Here is a 22,408-nt window from a genome sequence, read left to right as displayed (position 1 = left end):
ACGCATGTTGAATTATTCTTGGGACTTAATATTTTGTCTGGGAAGGAGAGAGCCAGTCTCCAAACCGCATGTTCAGCAACAGCCACACACACATGAATGCACACACAACCACACACCGTTAGTCAGTCAGTGATTCATAAAGATAGTCAGTCACACAGATCTCATGCTGACAGATAGTTACAGGTAAGAGAGTGATGGGACCTGACAGGCAACCCACACTGTATTCACTGAGTATACTACAGTTAATGCAACTCAGACACATGTAAACACAGTATGCACACCACCAGATCAAGTGTATCAACATGAGAGAAATACACATGCACACATAAGGACACATGTAACAGCAGCAGCATCCTCTCACATGTATACAAACATTACAGCTAACATCCACAAAGTTAACCAACAAAGGAAGAACAGACGATGTAAGAACGCATCGTCTCACTACTTCCCTCTTGTCTTCAGCTGCCCTCACATCCATCCCCTCCCGCACTTCGCTTTGTTTTATTTTTTATTTCTTTTACCACTCTCCCACTCCATTCTCATCTATCTCTTCTACTCCTGCTCTCTATTCTGCCTTGAACTCGCCTTTATCATCGCTTCTCTTTTCTTTTTTTTCTTTCACTGTGAACTTAAACTCTCTGTGGAACCATAAGCTGATATCACACAGACTCAGTGTTCCTTTAATCTCACACACACACACACACACACACACACACACACACACACACACACACACACACACACACACACACACACACACACACACACACACACACCTGGGTGGTTATTATATTATACACAGCTTGGTGAGGGCATTATTGCAATACCTAGTGGTGTCATGCTGTCTGTGTGGTGGGAGATATCATGGTTTGCTCCGAGAAAAAGATCATGTTTAAAATAAGAGGGCGGGAGGAAGAAACTGTGTAAGTGTCATAGTAACGCTTTGAACTGTGTAACCATTTACACACAGTATGAGACAAGTAATATTCTATGTGTAACTACTTCAAATAATTATTATTATTTTTATTTATTTTTTTACAGATAATTTGTCATGCTACAATGTTGTACTCTATTTATTTAGCATTGCACTCCTGTAACATTCTCACAATGGACATCAAATGGATCAAAATCGATACATCAGATATGGAGATAATCCCTTTTAATTCCACGCATTCTTCTTTCTTGTCAAAACTTGGTGCCTACATTACCCACAATGCAACTCAACTGCCGACAGTTGGATCGGAGATTCAGTTCAGTTATGCTAGTAGCAGCTAATGTAGCCTCGAGCAGAGATGAGGAGCGGACTAACAGAGGTCTCCCTTCTTTTCTCACTTCTCACAAAAGTTTTCATTTTCAAACTTGTAGTCTTCAGATCCAACATCATGACTTCATTTAAGGGAATTTACTTTTTTCTGCCACATTTTGTTTAAGTAATCGCTGCTGCAGTATTATAGCACTGCACTTCCAAGCCGAGCTTAAACAAATGAATCGATTAAACCAGTAGTTCCCAATCTAGGTTCAATAATGATGACTATAATAGTTGATTGCAGCACTGCTTCCAAGAGGTCACCTGTCAGTGTGGTTAGGGTAGTTACTGCTGTTCAGTTCTTCTTCTTCTTCTTCTTCTTCTTCTTAATGCCTACATCGAGTACTGAGGCTCTTCCCACAGTCACAAGTTGTTTTTTAGACGTCAGAGAAGGTAGAGGAGACTTTTTTTTCCCCAAAACTAAAACACCTAGAAAAGCTTTTTTTGTCATGTTGAATCTTCAGTTTTGTCACATTATACACGCCCCAATGGAGCGCCACTTAATAATTGAGTGCCATTTACTTTGCTATAAATGGAAGGCAGTAAATGAGATTATTGTGGATACCTAAATGAGCTTCTGCTGGTAGTCGAGTTGGAGGGCTGGAAAGGAAAACAGGTCTACTTGACAGAAAAACAGTTCAATCAAGTTGTGTATATTTCTGCGAAGAAGAATAAAATGTTCCTGCTGCAGATTTGGATAACAGAATTGCCTTATTTTATGTTGTTGAGTTTTTTCCATTCAACCTTTTTTTTTTATCTCGGACAAAAATCAACTGTGCAGTTTGCTGTAGCCGGCATCACCGTCACACTTTCCCACACATTCACACTTGGAAGCATTCCAGTGAAAACACACTGAGGTAGCTGGAAGTTACACAAACACTCACACACACTTTATACTCACACTTTGCCGGGAGGCCGTAGCCACAAGAGATCTTGGCCTCGCCGGTGTCACAGCCGCGGAGGGAAGCACACTCCTTTTTTAGCATTGGACCTGCAGCGCGGTGGATCGCTCCGTCCACTGGAGAGGAGAGGACAGGAGATTTAGAAAGTTGGCTTACTTATGTGAATACCCTGAAATCTGACTACTTAGTGTAAATGTTTGAAGTCCAGCAGACACATTTACAGGCGTGAAAGCTCAGTGCTGAAAGGATCTGGATGATGTTGTTATTAGTGGTGAACGGTTGAATTTCCAGACTTCTGCAGGATGCTAACTTTTCACCCCAAATCCCACTTTTTGCCCTTTCTTTTAATAAGTCAAAGCATCTGTCTCTCTCTGTGTCAGTCTATTTAATGGATTGTATGGCCACTGGCTTAGTTAATTGCTCCATTTAATGTGTTATTAAGGACTCAGCTGACTTTGACTTTTTGGTCAATTAGTCTTTATTAATTACATTTTCATAAATCTGTATCTATCTTTGATCCACACCACATCTAAAGACCGTGACTGTGTTCATTTCCAGGAGGGAAATGATGCACGAAAAGCAATTTTACAGCTGTGTCAATTACCAGTTTCAGTCTTTGCTTCCCTTGCAGTTAGACACATTTCCATCAAAGTTAATATACAGCTCATACTCAAGCTGTATTATTATGGTTCAAAGCATTATGGCCCTAAGAAAGCAGCATTTAACTTTAATGAAATTACACTTGAAGCACATTCAGATACTATAGGAATAACAGATTTGAATGATACAATGCAACAACAAAAAAACTAAATAATTCACCATTTAGGAACAGTTCTTCAAAGCCAAAATATTTATCTTACATGTATAACAGAAAAACTGAATTTCACCCTATGTGACGAAAAGAAAAATATAGTAATACACTGTAGTAATACCTCATACAATTCAAACTATCCCTTTAAAGCTTTATAGCCCACAGGGCGCTTCAAGGATACTTTTTCAATAAAATGATGGGCAAAGTCGCAAAATGTACATATTGTATATATCTGCAACATGTCCACTGACAACTATTTCATTTGTTTTCCCTGTTATAAGTGCTTTTGCAATACATCCTCAAGCCTAACACTTTGGTACAGTTAGAGAAAGATCGTCCTCTTGGTTGAAGTACAAAATCACAATCTTTACTTGACTTTAACCAAAGTACTTTTTCTAGCCTAAACGATAACCACAAGCAAGACTCTGGATGTGAACACTCGCATCCTGCATGGTGTCAAAGGTGTGAGCTGTGTGCGCCCACTGTTGCCCATGAACAACATAATTGGAGCGTTTTCTACATTTGAAAACAAAGTGGCAGCTCAACATGATTCTGGCAGCAAATATGTTTCCCTCGAAATGTTGTCCAAACAAATTAGTAGTCTACATTGTAAATGCCATACAGTTGAAACACTGTGTATATTTAAATATTAGTCTCACAATAGTACCAGCCAGTGTGCCAGTAACTTCACCATCACCAGCATTCGTAGCCTGGTAAGATCCTGGCTCAAGACTCTGCTCTTCTTTTGAAATCATTCAGAGGTCTTATGTAGGAGTGTGGCTTTAATAATTCATAATTAACCCAGAATAAAACACATCTGTCAGGAATGAGTTTGTTACAGCACTGTGAGATTTGTCAGCACTTGGTGAAAATAGTACAATAACACCCATCCATATGTCACAGCTCAGCTTGTTGGCCTGTGGCTCTTATCTCTGCCTGGCTGTATACACACCAGCTGTTGCAGCGGTGTGTTTCACCAAACCAAGTAGCTCTGGGCGGGGGTCTGGTGTTATCTGAACGCTATTGTGTTAAGTTGGCATATCAAATGCCGTGCAGAGCCGTAGTGTGCCACGTCATGCTGTGCAGTGTTGAACTGGTCCGCACTGTGAGCTAAGCACAAGTGTGAGGTTGTGAAAGGCGAGCGCTGAACACTGACTAATTCCTCAGAGTGCATAGAAACAAGCTCAGATACCATGGTCACGCTGTGTCTGTGTGTGTGTCTGTGTGTCTGTGTGTATGTGTGTCTGTGTGTGTGTGTGTCTGTGTGTGTGTCTGTGTGTCTGTGTGTGTGTGTCTGTGTGTGTGTGTGTGTGTGTGTCTGTGTGTGTGTGTGTCTGTGTGTGTGTATAAAATATTGCTGGTGTCTGTATATTCTTGTCAAAGCATATGTGCTACTGTGCACAGATGTATTCATGTGTGTATTGTGTGTGTGTGTGTGTGTGCGTGTTGGGTTGTGTGTGTGTGTGTGTGAAGAGTCCTTGAGGTGACACACACACTCTGCACACACTAACTTTGAAGCAGCCCGACTCTGAAATAGAGAACAAGTGTGATAAGAGAGAGAGCTGGAAAAGAGAAGGAGGGAGGGGAATAAGGGAGAGAGTAGCAGATGTAAAAATAGTCTGGAGGGAGATAAGGAAATAGGCAAGAAAAACAGAATCAAAAGAAAAAGAAATGGAAATTGAACTGAAACGTAAACCAACAATACCTTTTGCTTTGTTTCATGCTTCATGTTTGACAGAGACATGAATATGTATGTGCTTGTGCATGAGTGTAATGGTGGAAACTGGCCTTTCCCCCCAGTCTTTATGAGAGGAGTGCACAGTCTTGAGTCTCTCTGCTCAGGCCCACACATACACATTTGCGTGGTTGCAGATACGTACACAATGAAGCTTGTACACTCACATAACAACACATAGCTCATATACATTTGTGCAGATACAGCTAAACGCCAAGATTAGGTAACACGTGTCATGGCTTAGAAAAGCCGCTTGGACACGTGACCATAAAAACCGTAACACTAGGACGCCACCTGATTAATGTGAAGTTTGTGTATGCCTTTGACTTCAGCAATTATGATTCTCGCTATGACTCTGTACATACAATCATTGAGTAGGTGTTTGGGTTACAGTAGGGAAATTAAACTAACCCAACGTATTTTCTGCCTTATTCTTAAAATGCTAGGGTTAGCGTTCTGGTTTAGGCACAACAATACTTGGTAAAGTTTAGAGAAGTATTATAGTTAAGGGTTCAAATAAGGGCTTTGTTAAAGTATGGGGACCTTCGTCATCATGGTGACAATAATAAACGCATTGTTAAGGTTCGAGAGCAATTGTGGTCCTGTTTTAAAAATAACTCGCATTGGAAACAGAAAACGACCTTCCATGTTTAAGTTGTTAAGCTGTTTTGTTGACACATCCATCCACCCTGACCTCCTCCCTACTATCAATATACTGGATTAGGCGCTCAAAGATTCATTCATTCCTATAAAAGTTGTTTAACGGGCGCATATGCTGAAAAGCTTCTGCAGGATTCCTCATGCTTTCGCTTTTTTGGCTCCATAGAGCACACATTTCTGGGCATCGCATTAGAAACACAGAAGTAGAAATACCCCATTCGGCCACGACAAAACTGCTTCACAGTCCAGCCCTGCTCCTGGGGGCTTGCTCCTTACAAAGACTTTGACCTTCCTGCTTAGTTCCTATCATCATTATTACAGCTGTTAGAGGGCTTTGCCATTTGCACGTAAACAATATGTAATCTTGAGGCACTTGCTGAAATTAATGTTCTTCTTTGGATAGCAGTCTCTAAAGACAGACACATCACTGCAGTGCCCTTCTTGTCCTTTCAAATTTCAGTGGTGCACGACTCCTAAATGCAGTCCTTTAAGCGTACGTAAAATAACATCATTTTGACTACATGCTGACTTATAAATCACGCTTTGTGCATTCAGCTGAAGAAGCCTTTGTTTTTCTCATGTTTGAGAGGAGACAGAATAAATATCTCCCTCCCTCCCTCTCCCTCTCTTTCTTTCCTTCTGGTTAAGCCTGAACCTGGAAAGCAGGGGTAACAAATATTCATACACCTATTCAGTTTCTCGATGACGCCCACCTCCGTAATATAAAGAGCTGTCCCTTAAACTACCTTCACTGAAAACAGCCCATGGTAGCTTTCTTTCAGAATGTGGTAACTTCAGGCTCCGTGGGAGACGGTGTAATAGCTCAGCATGAGCACCGCACGCTACTGAGTACATTTAGACACTGTTCCGTCACATCAATGCGGTCAGAAATATGAAGGGGGAATTCACAAACAGAGGGGGGTGCAAATGAAAGACGCATTTGAAGTAAAGCTGCACCAGCGGTTCATCACAGGCACACATGAAGGTGTATTAGTGCCCAAGGATGGCAATATTATCTATCACTTATACAGAATAAGATCAACTGAGTCCATTTGTTCGTGCTTGCGATGGGTAAAATACCTCAATTAAAAAGTATTTTTCTTCATTTAACTTTTTTAAATGAATAAAAAAGTGGAGGATTAAGAATTGCTCCGCATGTTTGTCATTTGTAGACTGCATCTCTGATTTGCTTGTGGTTTTGGCCACACTAGTTGCATGGTTCTAGGGATGGGGAAGTCGGTCAGTCCACCACAGACCGTGTCATTGGCTTAACATGGTATTTAGTATTCATGGTCCCAAGAGCATTAATTGCCATAACTCTGGTGATCTCTAACTTTTCATCTTGTACCACCATCAGGTCAAAAAAAAACCTTGGTTTATAGAGCTGCCAATGAATATATTATATTGGAAAATATATTGAAATTGTTTAATATATATATACAGTATATATATATATTAAAATGAATATCCTCGAGTTCAGAAAGGAGACGTAACTACTTAAAAGATGGGTGAGTAGTACTTGCTATCTTCCTATGAAAAAACGCAGGTGTGATATTTACTGGAAGTGACAATGTAGGAAACTTTCAGACCCCTGGTGATCTCCCTCCAGCCAAGGGTCTGACAAGAGTTCAGATCAAAACGGCGCGTCGCTTCTGCTGGACATTAGCATCAGTGTTATTTTGATCATGTTAGCATGCTGACAATAGCGTGTAGCTAAAAACCCCACTGTGCCAAAGTTTAGCCTCATAGTAGCAGAAAGAAGTTTACACGCTACAGACACGGCAACTTTTGTTCCATTGTGGGAATATTAAGGCAACTATTTAATTGGCTCTGAATTCTGATTTCAGACACAAAGTCTTGATTTCTTCGTTAGTACACCTGTACGGCGCTTGCCACTTGTGGAGTCTATCTATGATGTGCTTGTGACCAATTGTTATTTTAAAGATACTCATATTGACTCAACATATAGCATGAATCCATATGTGTGTGTGGATATTGATGTATCCCTCATTTAGATAGTGGGGACAGCCGAGACCGGGAAGCCCTAACCAAATTAGCATCACTGCGGTGTCAAAGGATACTTGTTCATACTCCACTGACTCCGTCGCATGCAAATGCTGTACCTGAACTACTCAACAATGAGCCATAATTGGCTACACCTAATGCCAACAACAGACATTAACATATAACAATGAATTAGTCATGAATTTACTTTATATTACTAGACACTAAAAAGATCTTTTAGGAAGTGTCAAACTCATTTCCATAAAAAAAAACAGCAATCATTATTTAGCCTTCATTACCATACAAAATATCACATCAACGATTTCTGCTACTGAAGCCTGGTCTTCCAGGGAATATGAGATGGGACGGAGATAAAAAACAAAACAATTGAAAGACTCACACAGAGACAGAGAAAGACGAGACAGGGAATTGAAGAGCACATTTAGACAAAGAGAAATGGGTTTGGAAGGGGATCAAGTGTAAAAAAGGGTGTGTAGGTGAAGGGAACGAGGGAGGCTAAAGACAAAAGGGGAGGAGATAAATGGTTCAGAGAGGAGAAAGGATAAAAAAGGATGGATGGATGCAGAAAGGGGGTAGAAATGAGTGTTTTGGCTTCTGTAGACCAGTGACAAGCCAGCTAAGCAGGCGGATGACCAGTTTAGGTGTTATCATGCCTCCCTCACAGGCTCTGTATTGACCGACTCTGGGGGAGAGAGGAAGGGAGGGAGCCAGGGAAGTAGGGGGACTGGGAAGTGATAATTGGCGATATGCTTACCTGGCGAGTAGCCTGCAACCCCCAGCAGGGCACACAAACAAACACACACACACACACACACACACACACACACACACTGCCCGCAATGTTACATGCCAGGACAAGCTTTACCCCCAACATCCACCCACTCTTACAAACACACCCACGCACACCCCCCGCCACACACACACACACACACACACACACACACACACACACACACACACACACACACACACACACCCCACACACACACACAGGTGGATTGACATTAGCGTAAAACCAATCCCAGGGTCTCTCCTAAGGAATACTAATATGGCTGCCCTTGGCAGCTGACCTCTTATAGGCCAAACAGACTGTCCGTCAAACTAATGGGGCGGAACGTTGGCATATTGCTTTCCCACAATCCCTCAGCAGAGCCAGGACACTCACTTACTTCAGTCAGCTTGTTGCCAAGGCAACATTTAGGATGGGTCTGGTGGTGGATGCACACACACACATGCACTCTGCTTCACACTAGTATGTACTTGCATACACACAAACTTAAACATGCAGCAACCTGTTAAATGCCACTATGAACTTATCCACATACACACATAAACACAGCTGCTGCGGTGAAACAGGCAAATTTATGCGGCGGATGAGACACTGACAGCACCGTCGGTATGTGGAAGGTACACTAAGTGCTCTTTGCCTCTCGTCTCGTCTCCGTGCCCCAAAACCAATCTTCTGCTCTCTCCTTTTATTCACAATACATGCTCTCTTGTTCACTTGTTCTGAAAGGCAAGCAGACAAGCCTGCGCTCCGCCTGCATTTATTCTCCTCATCCAGACAAGGAGAAAGCAGAGACGAGGGCTGCAGAAACACAGGGAGCAGACAAGAGACTTCCACAGCCGGATATCAAACCTCATCCTCGTTCTGGAGGATTGATTATAGATGTCAGCACACACAAAGTCAGCTCTGCAAAAAAATCCAGTGCGAGAGAGGATCTTGTTTTTCGCCCACCAAATTATAAAAAATGTAAGTGGATAAAATTTTAACTGGGATCGTGCTCGGTCCGGATGTCTTATGACACGTAAACCAATCATTTGCAGGCACTGTCTTCAAGGCTGGTTCACATCCTGCGCACTCACTCCCCACAGACCCAGAACAGGTTCTCTGATACCAGCTGCCTTTGTTCAGAACTGTGTGTCTCTGTTATATTATACAAGTACAGCACATTGCGTTGGTGACTTCAACTAAAAGAAATATAAATAAAAAAACCTATGCCTTAGGTATCTACGGCAATATTCTCGTTAACCCTTTGCATCAAGTATGAATCCAGAGTTACTGGTTAGTCTAATATTTGTTTGGGAATATGCACCACTAAAGCAAAACAACTACATCATAAGGATGATTATAACCGGGTCTACAGGATCTGTCTTGAGTCAAAATCTAGTTTCACGACCATTGTTATTTCAGTTTTGGGCTTACATGTTGCATATTCCTAAATTAATCTGTGCTAAACAAATAACCACACAGCAAGTAATACTCCAACTGTAGAATTTAATTTCAGGGTTAATAGGGGCCATGTTCTCTTAATATAGTGGCAGCACTGTCAAAGCAACCCTGTCTCCTACAAAATTACATTCCCTTACATCTAAACTGCATTCTCAATTATGTTTCAGGGGAAACATATTTCCAACACGTGGTTAATGTTGTATATTGAAACAAAAATGCAACAAACTACTTGGTAAGGTTTTGTAAAAGATCATGGTTTGACTGAGTTAGACGAATCAAATGGATCTCGTAGTGGTACCAGGAAGTAACAGGAAACATAGGGATGCAGCAGCTCACTCTGATACTGTCCTTATTAAGCAGATTTAGTATCGATCAGATGTTACAATCCACATTAAATACTATTTATTTGTCAATGTTATTAAACATGAAGTTTTTACTAACTATCAGTTTTAGGGCCACAGCAATTCTTTGCTTCATGTATCTTCATTTTTCTATTAAGTTCCACACAGATTATAAATTTGGAGATTAGTGCTCGGCCTTGCCTCGGTACCCTGAGTTGACATATCGGAGTCGGTATGGGTAAAGGTGGATCATGCATCCCACTGCATTTGATCTAAGACGCTGGATTTTGTCTCTTCTAGTGTACTCACTCTAGAAAGGCATCTCTTCACAGCCAGTATGGAGTAATCAATAACTCTTTCAATGGACATGTATGATATTGTGAACATATCCTTTCAAAGGGACCCTTGACATTTTCACACAACAGGTTTTGAACGGATCAGTTTGTAAAAGCAGTAACTGAACATTTTCCCTCCTTAACAAATCATGAAAACAAGGTAACTCGGTATACTAGACTAGGTTCACATGTTAATCTGTAGCTCAGTCTGCACAGACCAAGTCCGGAGAGTGGACTGGTAGCTAGAGAGCTTCACCTCCCGAAGACTGCCGACATGCCCTCGAGCAAGGTACTGAACCCCAATTTTTGGTTATGGTTAGAAACAATCAGTATCTTCCCAGCGAACCTAGAGGCAGATAGTAAACTATTATCTTAGACTACTAATAAATCTTATTTCATCCTTCACAGATATTGGGGTCCCATACATTACTATAAATAGAGTACATTATGTAATGACAACTTCTATGATTCGGCTCTAAATGAAACAGGACATTGATGTTTTCAACTTTGAAGATTGTTTATTGTGGCTTGAAATGTGGTTAATAGGTTCAGCTTCTCATCCCTATAGACTGTAGGTGACATTTCTGTGTAGGCCATAAGCCTGAGGAAAAACACTTCAATGCACCAAACCTCCCAAAGGTACATTACTGACTTATGGTGACCTAGAAGAAGAACCAGATACATACTTCAAAGAGTCCTGGCTTTAGCAATAGACATTCATTCAAAAATCAAACACACATACGTATGTATATATATATATATATAGACATATATATAAACACATATACACACACAAAGCTCATGGCACCTGCCTTGCTGACTGAACCTCCGATCATCATCTGGGATTTCTTTTCAATTTGGAAAATCAATCAAAGCAGTGAAACGTTGAAATGGTAGATAAGCTCTGGAATAAATGAGCAACTGTAGCCAGTGGACATAAAGAAACGTTAATTTCCTGTCCTTGAGTTTGTTGTTGATGCGCCGCCGGAGCTCAGAACCCCTCCGGATTTAAGAAAACAATGTTGGCAGGTGTGCGTTTGATCTAACTGAATGACATTTATGCAGGTACCCTTGAGAATGAGTAGTAAAGCACTGTAAAGACCTTTTGTTGCCTCACCTCAGATGAAAAAAGCTGAATGAATGAATGCTTGGTTACTCAATGCAGAGTGTGACCTCGACGAATGGAGATGCATACTCAATGTTTTTGGGCTTTTCTTTTCAACTCAGCTCTTCTCATCTGTATATTATCGGACCTTCGTTGCTTTCGCCTCTCTTGTCTTCTCGCACTAGCCATCGTCTCCCCCTGTCTCTCTTGTTTATACCATTCTTCCCCTTGTCTCTAAGCTTACCTCTCTCTCTAATTAACACCTAGTGTAGCCTCTATCTGCATTGGCAAACCCCTAAGGACGGAGCTGGAAAGAGAGACAGCGAGAGGGAAATAAATACAATAAGAAAGAGATGAGATCTGAGCCAGAGAGAAACCAGTAAAGAGCTACAGAGAAACAGATTTTAAAAATATGCATATGGTGGTTGTTTGGTATGTAGCCTTCTCCAGACCGTCGGTGGACATTTTTAGAATTAAAACAGATGGTTAAATTCAACCGAATACATTTTTTAAATAACTAAACCAATGTAAACGTGCTTTCATAGGCAGAAATGCACATAGTCTGACGCATACACACATTCACGGCCTCTCTAGAAACCATCTGTCTTTGTAGAGCCATCAGAGACTTCAGGACAACATCAGACGATGCTGTAGATCTAGAGCTGCTTGACTGAATGTAGTGTGTGCAAGTGTGTGAAGCCACAAGACACAAGAGTATGCAGTCCATTTTTATGCCTTGAGGCTCAGCTGGTGTATATCGGTAAGGGTGGAGCCCGTGTGTGAGTGTGTGTGTGTGTGTATGTGGACTGACTGCTACTTACAAAACACTTCAGGCAAGCACATGCACTGGGACTAACTGGGACTAACTATTACCAGTGTGCCACTACAGTAGCTATGTTAACATGGAGACTGGATAGCAGAAACACATGCACACGCACACATCTACACATGAAACACACAAACAAATCAGAAGGTAAAAAATGGCAGTCCAAGTGAGCTGGTCTGAAAGGCTAAAGCTGTTGGCCCAAATGAAGAAAAACAAAAACAACCACAGGCAAATGCACCAGCACCCACATTTGCAAGCATTAACAAACATACACATACACATGGAAAGGTATGTGTGTGTGTGTGTGTGTGTGTGTGTGTGTGTGTGTGTGTGTGTGTGTGTGTGTGTGTGTGTGTGTGTGTGTGTGTGTGTGTGTGTGTGAGTGTGAGTGTTAGTGTGAGCGTGAGTGTGTGCGTGTGTTTTAGTGAATGCGGCTGCCGCATTAGCTGTTCAGATTTATTACAAGTATCGATTGAGCGTGGACGTCTTACATCACACGAACGCAGCAAAGCACTGAGTCAACAATACAATGAAAAATGACTGTTTATATCAACAGCACTCCACAGCCATAAATTATGAACTATGGACTTTGCACCTGCGCCCACACACTTACACCCAGACACACGGGCAGACAGACACACACAGCAGCATGCAAACGCACCTTGAACACCTGCCACAGCAAAGAGCTACCTGCTACCAAACAAAGAACAATACAGAAACACCACACATACGACACAACAAACACAGAGACACACTCTCTTCGGCTACTACATTGCACTGCTTCTGCATAAAATAACAATATTTTAAATGAGTTGGTGTTCAGAGGCAGTTTGCACCACAAAGCTCCACTATTAATAACAACTGAGGCCGACGAGTATCTTGGCAAGCAAACACACAGAGTCACTGGATCAGACAAGTTGGGACTTACCTCCACCTCCGCCGAGCAGAGACTTGTTGGCTGAAAGAGAGACAAGAAAGAAGAAATATTCATGAATTAAACATGACTAAAACAACTACAGCTGAAACAATCAAACAACAAATCAACTGGTGGATACTCGGAATATTATACAAAATGCAACATGGACCACTGATCAAGTCAAGCGTTGATTTATTGTTTGCAACAGAGAAACCCTTTTTTCACAACATCTAATCCGTGTAAAACCATCAGTTTAGAGCTGGAACTATTATTCAATTAATCAATCAATCAATCAATCAATTACTTAATTAATTGAAAATAACATGTGTTTTGAACCGGATGGTTTTCAAGCAAGAATACCAAACGTTCCCCAGTTCAAGCTCCTCTTATGTGAGGACTTTCTACTTTTCGTTTTTTTATATCTGTAAATGTAAATGTAAAATCTGTTGGCCAGCATATATGAAAATATCCCCTTTGGCTCTTAGAACTTATGATGAGCATTTTAAAAGAAAAGTTTTGATTAAATAAATAATCAACAGTTTAATCGTCAAAATGCAAAACTGACCATGTTCAAACATCAATTAACACATTAACAGATGACCTTGAATTCAAGGTCAAGGTCATCTGTTGTGTTAATTGATATTTGAACATTGATGTTCTCAATGTAAAAACACTCTTTTGTGGTCATAGACTGGACTCTGCACCACATTGACCTTTCATAGGAGTGTTAAAAACAACAACACCTCATTGCTGTATTTATTAACAGTGCTGTGGTGTGATGTTCAGAAACTGATCTTCAAAGACTTAATCAAGTCTAATTGGTTGACAGTTTGTGAACTAAAATAACTGTTGCTTATATTTACTTGCTGGAGGGAAAATGTCTCTACATTTGTCCTTCAGAACATATTTTGTTTGTTTGAATCTCTCAACAAGAGTGGTTCTCAGCCCATGTCCTCGGGCTCACAGTGCCGCTGGGTTTGCCAACCAGCAATTAATTGCATTCACCTGGCATTGCAGGTGTATCTCAGTCCCTTATTAGATGGTAGAATGAGAACCAGCAGGCTCTGAGTCGAGTCGATGGAGACTGAGAAGAATTGCACAATCAGAATGAGTAGCTTCACTGTCTGTAAAGCTAATGAATAAACTCATGCTGAGGCTACAGTCCAAAGGAAAATAAACAGGCAGGCAAGATAGTTAAATTTGTTTTCAAGTCAATCATACAGCGACTTTCTACCTGGAGAACAAGGAGGTGGTTGTAGATTAAATACAATAACAACATAATGAGCTCTTTTTCCAGCGAGGAAAGTCAAGATTTAAGGCTAGTAGCCATGGCTGGCCACTACGTCCCAAATCATCATCTTCCCCACTTGAATCAAGTCGCTGCACATGTGTAAAGAGAATAAATTACTGGGTGATAAGGCCGGTTGCGGCGGCTCCTGACATATGCGATATCCAAGTGTTTTTCACACCCGCATATCTATAAACATGCAGAGTCAGGAATGCTAGCCCGGGGAGATCTGCAGCCCTTCCAGAAACCTCAAACCTGACCATAGACTCATAAAAATCATGTTTTCCAATTCTTTCCCTGCTTGTGGATCAAATTTTGGGTGCTGTGACCATGTTATGAAAATTGGATAAGCACATAATCTCTCTGCGAGGGACAGTTACAAAGTTAGCTCAGAACACACAGGGGACGTTTCTCATTTTAGTTACTCTTTGCCAGTAGGCATTGTGCCAATTGGGTATGCACTCAGATAGTGTATCAGGCGAGTTTAAAGAGGGAAGAAGAGAGACTAAATCCCAAAGCTGTCTTTCCCTCTCAAGAATCCTCTACTCTTCAACATTTTCACCATCCCCCACTGCCTCATTAATGGTAAATCCCACTTAATTTCAGCCTTTAAACACACTTCTCTGTATATGTCTCACTAACATCTCCCAAAGTGAATATCTCCACTCTCTAATTTGAAAATGTGCAACTCCATACGGCATGAGCTGAAAGAGAGGAAGTTATTTAATGTGACAGAGTGAGCCGATTTCAGGTGCACAGCTTGTTTAAGAGCCGATAGAGCTTATGGTGAACTGAAATAAAGCTCATTTGGATGTAAAAGCCCAGACAAATAAAATGTCTCCATTAAGTCTCCCATTCATTCTCTGTTGTTTAGCTGCAAGCTGTACATAAGAGTGAGTCTTGTTAATACAGGTCCTAACACGCCCAAGGCCATCTGAATGGTGAAAGGTTTCTTATTTAAAAGGTAGGCAAATCTGCCTGAAGGAGAGACGATGCAGCTCCGTCGTGGAGCACTGGAGCACACAGTTCACACAGTGGTGACACCAGGACTGGGATGCACCAGCTATTCACTACTAATCACTACTGTCGGTTTGAATCTTTTAAATCCCTACTCAGTTCTTAGTAACTACTGATTTAGTAAATTGGTTAGCACCATTAATGCTTAAAAAATAAAACTTTAGTAATCTGCAAATCAGTTGCAGGAAAAATTATCTGACCAATCAAAAGTAACAAAGCACATAAACAGAAAGTCACAGTAGCATCAAAAAGCTGTATTATGTATTGATCAGGAGGCAAAACAATATAAACATAACTTAATCAAATCAATTTAAATGTATGTATTACTTTGTTTAATTTATATGAGTATACATGGGAAAATATTTGTGCTTAGGGTTAGTAGTATTCATTAAGTTTAAAATGAGTGCGGAATATCTGACCATGCTAACCTAACGATGCTATCTCGTCGTCAAGTGTATTTTTGTATTTTGGGTTATTTTTGTCAAATGTATCTTAAAATCGTTATTAAACGGCACATTAATTAAATGTCAGGTCTGACAACTAAACAGTCATATGTAAGCTAAGGTTAGTTTGTCAGTTGGTTCAGTTAGCTACCTACCAGAGACACTGGCAGAACGAGTAGGATTTGTCAGTTGCGGTTTGTGATTACAAATACATAAGTTTTTAGGAAGATACTACTCATTGTGCCTTTAAATAAGAACTTGTTTTTGTGCAATCCTTTTTTAATTTAGTGATGTAGTTGAATATATACGTATACGTACAGTACGTGAATACTTACCTACGTAAATATAGTACGTGAATACCTACGTGACTACGTTAGAGGTACGTTAGTTATAGGCTACGTCGGCTGACGGTGAATCCTACAGCCAATGTATTGATAACGAGTGGATAACCTATTCGTAACCTATGTTAACATTATGCCTGACGACGGAGTAACTTATTAAACGTGTTTCTACAGTACAGCTAGCGTTCAGCATGTTAGCCGTTCTCCAGCATCAGCATGACGTGAACCAGATGGCACTTTTCCAGCTCCGTTGGCCAGACGCTCTGATACATTTTAAATAGGTAAGTGATACGATATCAATGTTTGACATACGTATAGTAATTTGTTATGTACTCGTTATGTGTACGTCAGCTACAACACCGCTGAGGAAAACTTGGACGTATTTGGACTCTGACACATTTTGAGCTACTTTTCATATACGCCGGCATGTTTCTGCCATACTGAGCTGTGTGACAGGGCCGTATGTCTGGCGTGTTCGGCGTAACGTCTGCGTCCTTCAAACGATCACAACTTACCCTTAATTTATATCAACGTATTGTCGATATTTCGTATGGGCCGGCATTCGTTTCTGTCATACGGATATGTGTGACAGGACCTTAAAGTCTTACATATTAAGTGGGTTAAGTTTGAACCTACGAAGAGCTGGTGCAGCCGAATCCAGATGCATGCTGTGAGTGGTTGGCTAGCCTTTTGCCTAAACATGTCACCGCCATGTCAATATAACCAGTTTAACTTTCTCATGGAAATTTATGAGCAGATGACAGAGGTCATATGGTACTAGCGGTTTGCCTCACAGTGAAGAGACTAAAAGGTTGTCACAGTTTGACCAGGTGGATAAATCTTGGCCAGGAAAACAGCACTAAGGGGTTCCTTCAGTGCACTTTAAATGAAAAATATGCCCATGGATGCTTTTACTGTTATGTGCCAGTTTATGATGTTAAATGCATTTCAGAACTTATCTTGTGGAAATGTATTTTTTCACCTGCTTTCCTGCTCCCTGCCTTGCCTACATCTGTGTTAGTCGATGTTCAACATTTCCCATAATGTCATCGCAATAAAGCCCAGAGAGCACAATCACACAGTGAAAGTGAAATTCCTCCACTCAAAACACAACATGTTTTACGGCTGTATTGCCTTCTGCCGTCCGTGTAGAAATCTGTATCTCTGCCTCCACTGCAATGGATTTCTCCCAGTAAAACTGATGAACGGTTGTTTCAAAATAGTGTGTAAAAAGAAGTCCCTCTCTTCCCATCTAAAGCATTGACACCAAAGCCCGGCTGTAACTGATGTTTTATATTGCTGAAATCTTATTTCTGCTCCATTGTTGTTGCTGGAAATGTCACAGTGAGAGGTGACGCTCTCCGTGTTTAGACAGCTTTCTTCACAAATAAGGACAACATACCGCCAAATGTTAACAAAATGGACCCAGAAACTCAAAACATTGCTGTCAGAGCATGAGGAAAAAGAATTGCGTTGGTGGGAAGGTGATGCTGCGGGTATCGGTGAAATACAATCCAGGCAGTTCAGTTTGAGGAATGGATCCATGACTTTTTCTCAGATGACAAAACACTGCACCGCGGTTTATAAGAATATGAGGAAGGAAGATAACCAGAAATAAATATTGCAGATAAACAGCTTACTTTACAAAGTAGTATATCAGGAATGTGGGAATAAATGTATTTGAACTTTTTCAACTTTATCTTTTTGTCACTTTTAACATGGATGCCTTTGAGGGCAGGACGTCTGAAAATGTGCACCGTTTTATAATATACAGTAAAGAATCAAGACATGCAAAAGACACTGAGCTCTTGCCTTTATACGTGGTCAGACAACATGTTGTTTGAAGTATACCGAACCTTTAACAACTCTAGAACTCTTCTCTGCCTTTACTTCACTGTAGCATCTTAGAAACCCTAATGAAGAGATGACTGCTTACCATTCGTGTATTGTGTTACAATAAACATCGGCTATAGTAGGTATGAGAAACACTATAAAGGCATTTCAGAAGATATAATCCCACATCCTATTTTCATTTTATTTTTGCCTTTCGGAGAAGATGTTTTATATTATCTTCCCATTTTAAATTCATCTGATTTGTAATCTTTATTCATGGGATTATATAATTATTAAGTATTATGTAAGGTACAATAGACCTGTGACAAATGATCAATGATCCCATGTAATACCGCTGTTCTCTGTGTAGGTACAACATATGCGCTTGAGACAAAACCAGCCTCTGAGCCCTGTGGGGAAACAAAAGCATCAAAGCAACCAAAATACTCATGTGTATGCACAATCATGCAGTTGCAAAGACGTGGTCACACACACACACACACACACACACACACACACACACACACACACACACACACACACACACACACACACACACACACACACACACAGAGGGGAGTGAACACTACGACATGTGCACACACATACACCGTACTTGCCAGCAGTCACACATACACACGTACACATGCAGACAGTCGCATTTCAGAGTTGGGGTAACCATGGTGACGGCAAAGCCCAAAGGTTTGTTACTGAAACCTAGTTAATTATAGAGAGAGAGAAGAAGAGGGAGAGAGAGTAATGTCGATACTCGAGGGAAAGTGTTTCACCATCTGTTAAAACCAACATCTACCCTGTCGAGTGTGGATTGTGTGCGTGTGTGTGTGTGTGTGTGTGTGTGTGTTTGTGTGTGTGAGATTGTTTGAGGTGTGTGTGCACGCACTGGCCGCAGTTGTTGCAAGGGCAAAAACAAACACACACACACACAAACTCGCTTCTCCCGTGGTGCCGAATACATGGAGGCTAACAGTTTATTTTTCTTATTGGTATTAGATGACTAATTGGAATTGCTAATACTGAGCAGCTAAATGAAGCGTACTAGCATCTTCTGCAGAGACACACCAATTACCGGAGTGGGGAAGGGATCAGGGTGATAAGTTATACTACATACAGAGTGAGAGAGAGAGATGGAGAGAGGAGGGAGAGTAAGTTGACAGGGAGGGAGTGGAGGAGGAGAGTGCGAGGTGTCAGGGGATGGAGGGAGGGGGAGAGAGCGAGGGAGGGAGGGGTGACGAAGAGTGAGTGAGAGAGACAGAGACAAAGTGAAAGAGAGTTGAGGGTGGAGGAGGGAGACGCAGGACTAAATTTGCTGGGAACATAAAACAACAAGATGGAGTGTACTTCTTCTTTCTTGGGAGGTAAGCAATCACAGCGAGGGGAGAAAGGGGAAGAGAGAAAGAGAGAGAGAGAGAGAGAGAGAGAGAGAGAGAGAGAGAGAGGAGAGGATGGAGGGCTGGTTAGATTGATGCATCAGTGAAGGACAAGAGCTAAATGCCTAAAAACTGTGCAGACAAGAGGAGAGAGAAGTTGGTTGGTGAGACTAAAGAGGGAACGAAAGCACTCATTTGCGGTTTGGCTCAGAGTAAAAATGTTTGTTCAACCACCTGTGTGTGTGTGTGTGTGTGCGTGTGAGTGCGTGTTTAACTCAAGAGCAATGATGATGATTATGACAACAGACTAAAATCTTGTTTGCGTGAAGCTCTGTGTTAAACCCGTCTTCTTTGCTTTCTGTGGCCCTCCATCTTATTTTTCTTTCTCTCTGCTCTCCGTGCCCTCTTCCCCCTAATTCCCCAGGCCCCAGTGCAACCTGTTTGTGTATTCCTCCCTCTCCCGCTTCACTCGCCATCCCTCTCCCTCTCTCTCCTCTACCCACTTGTCCTAACCACCATTATACCTCTTTCAGGCATTTAATTTCTAGCCATCATTTAGTCGGTCGACAAGAGAATGCCAATCAATTTGCTCGCATCCTAAAGGGGAAAAAAGGACAAAGATACTTATGCGGTGCAGAGTGAAGGCAGAAGTGGTGATTCACCTACCTCTGAGAGTAAATTATAGACTATTATAATAATCAGAGATTATATGACAGATAAATTGATTTTTAAGATTAAATAAAACATCCCTTTTCAGCAGTTAAAAAGTTAAAAGAAGAAACTGAACCTACAAGACTTTAGAAATGACAAAGATGACAATCCATCTAAATACTCTCTTCATTAATCAGTTAAATACTAAAGGTTGTGCAAGCTATATTAACATAGGGATGCATAATTACTGCAAGGCTAAAAGGATGATTCACCATTTCTTGTTTGCATTTGTGCTTTATTGGCTTTCCTTTGCAAATGAAGCTCCAGAGTATCACTGTAAATGTCCGTTCCTTTATACCCACCATGATATAGAAAACGAGTTTCACCTCAAGGCTGTGAAACTGTTGAATCTTAACAACACAAACATCTCGTTGTGTTCGACTTCGTGATGATGCTCATGTGAGGCGGAGCAAAACCGTATTTGTTTGAGCTGAGCTGGTGTGAAAGTAATAATGTTGTTCATTACCTTCTTAACATGCGTTTACACCTGCAGAGACAACAGCAGCGACACAAAGCAGCGTACTTCTAATTAATGCAAGACAAGGCAGAGATCTCAAACAGCTTACAAACGTAAGAGAGTTGTCCAGAGTTCAGTGATGTGATGGAGGAATGACCAACTGCGGGGTTCATGTTTTCTCTTTACGTTACCGCTACAACCCTCCTGTGACTACAGTGCGTGTACTTCCTCAACATCTCCGCAGAACGAACAGAAACCATAAGAGAGATGCTCAGTGACTTGGCGCCAAAAAACAAAAGTCAAATCCAAATGAATTAATTATATTTGAATTATGAAGTGAAGGGATTTAGTTTTTCTTTATATTTAGTAATGTGAAAATGATTATTTGATTATAATCAATTAAGACAAATAATAATTAGTTTAGTTTTAAGCTGTTGGTGGGACTAGACAAGTCATTTAATGACATAAATTGGGGCTTTTCTGAATTGTGACTGGTGTTTTTCATTTCATAGCATCAATGGTTAATTAGGTAATTCAAAATGTGACACTTATCGGTAATAATCATAGTTATAGCCACAAGTTGCTAAGAGTTCATATTTCATTAAACAAATATCAGAGGCTGTCTATTAGCTTGACTACCAATGGGAGTTATTTTAAAATGTTTGACCTATCTTTGTACCTCTTTGTATAATCCTAGACACAACCGAGGAGGTAACTCAGTGATTTAGTAGCCAATTTGTTATTTGGCGATTCTAAGATACATCTCTGTGATTCCGCAGCCCTGTGGTGTCAATAGGTGGAGATCTTCTATGCATATTAGGTAGCTTTACCCCATCCATCCACTTGGAAACAAAGGGCTGGGTTTTGCTAAAAACGACACTCCATAGTGGTTTGATTGAATTGTTTCAGACTCTATATACATTTAGTAAATCCTAATATAGATGCTTTACAGTAAGTAGCACAATACAACACGATGGCAGGTGACATCAGCCTGTTGCCTGAAACATAAGCGGACAAAAAGTAAGTTGCTTTAAACTTATATCATCACTAAACGTGCAGGCTCAGCTGACCAGACATCCAGATGTTCAACAGGTTAGCGCTCCTTCTAAACTTTGTACTACATAATAGATAATATTGAAAAAAGGTTTTATCTGCTTTAATTTTCAAGAACATAAAACCATTCAGAATATGATCAACCAATATGACCCACATGCATGAGGATGAGGACAGCTTGGTAATAAAGGATTTATATCGCTTTCTGTGGTCTGCCTGATTTAGCAATCACTGTAATTATCTTTGCAAATGTTCTGCATTTTAATATAGATAATTAAATATGAATTTATCTTCTGGCCAGCCCTGTTTGTTGCAGCATTCTTATTACGTATATAAAAAAGTATGACATGAATACAGAATCAAACCATAAACAATTTCATCAACATCAAATCAAATAATGTTATTGTGAGGTTCTGTCCATTCAACCAATTGTTTTTCTAACTCATCTGCACCATTAGACTATTCATTGTTTTCCTTTTCAGGTGATAGTCATATGAACGTTTTCCATTGCAATTTAAACGGATTGATTAGAATCCATTTGAACCCCCTTTTACTTAGACAATAGTTACATGCACATGGCTATTAAACTAATACCATGAGGGATGACTAGACCATAAATTACAGTAATTTGCTGCAGACACACTCATAATTCCTGTAGGATGAGATCCTGTATATGAACGCT

At 40.7% G+C, this 22,408-nt stretch overlaps 2 protein-coding genes across 6 annotated transcripts in view; one reads left to right on the top strand and one right to left on the bottom strand.

The window, feature by feature from the left end:
• The window catches only part of macrod1 (mono-ADP ribosylhydrolase 1), a 106,023-nt gene that overhangs the window by 30,393 nt on the left and 53,222 nt on the right, over positions 1-22,408 (bottom strand). For 4 of the 5 annotated variants that reach the window (XR_003832940.1, XM_029441862.1, XM_029441864.1 and 1 more), the window contains exons 4-5: positions 13,208-13,237; positions 2,208-2,324 (exon numbers count right to left, since the gene is read on the bottom strand). Coding sequence is in view for 4 of the 5 variants with exons in the window: in XM_029441862.1 (XP_029297722.1) it covers positions 2,208-2,324; positions 13,208-13,237 (147 nt within the window). In the remaining variant the exon portion in view is untranslated. The remainder of the gene's footprint in view (positions 1-2,207; positions 2,325-13,207; positions 13,238-22,408) is intronic. The other variant, XM_029441863.1, reaches the window with a different exon arrangement.
• Positions 19,384-22,408, top strand: part of flrt1b (fibronectin leucine rich transmembrane protein 1b) — a 32,950-nt gene continuing 29,925 nt past the window's right edge. Inside the window, exon 1 of the mRNA XM_029441858.1 lies at positions 19,384-19,493. The gene's annotated coding sequence lies outside the window, so the exon portion shown is untranslated. The remainder of the gene's footprint in view (positions 19,494-22,408) is intronic.

The sequence above is a fragment of the Cottoperca gobio genome, chromosome 10 (genome assembly GCF_900634415.1).
Source record: "Cottoperca gobio chromosome 10, fCotGob3.1, whole genome shotgun sequence".
Classification (NCBI taxonomy): domain Eukaryota; kingdom Metazoa; phylum Chordata; class Actinopteri; order Perciformes; family Bovichtidae; genus Cottoperca; species Cottoperca gobio.
The sequence above is the reverse complement of the archived record's forward strand: the minus strand, read 5'-3'. Positions and strand labels throughout refer to the sequence as shown.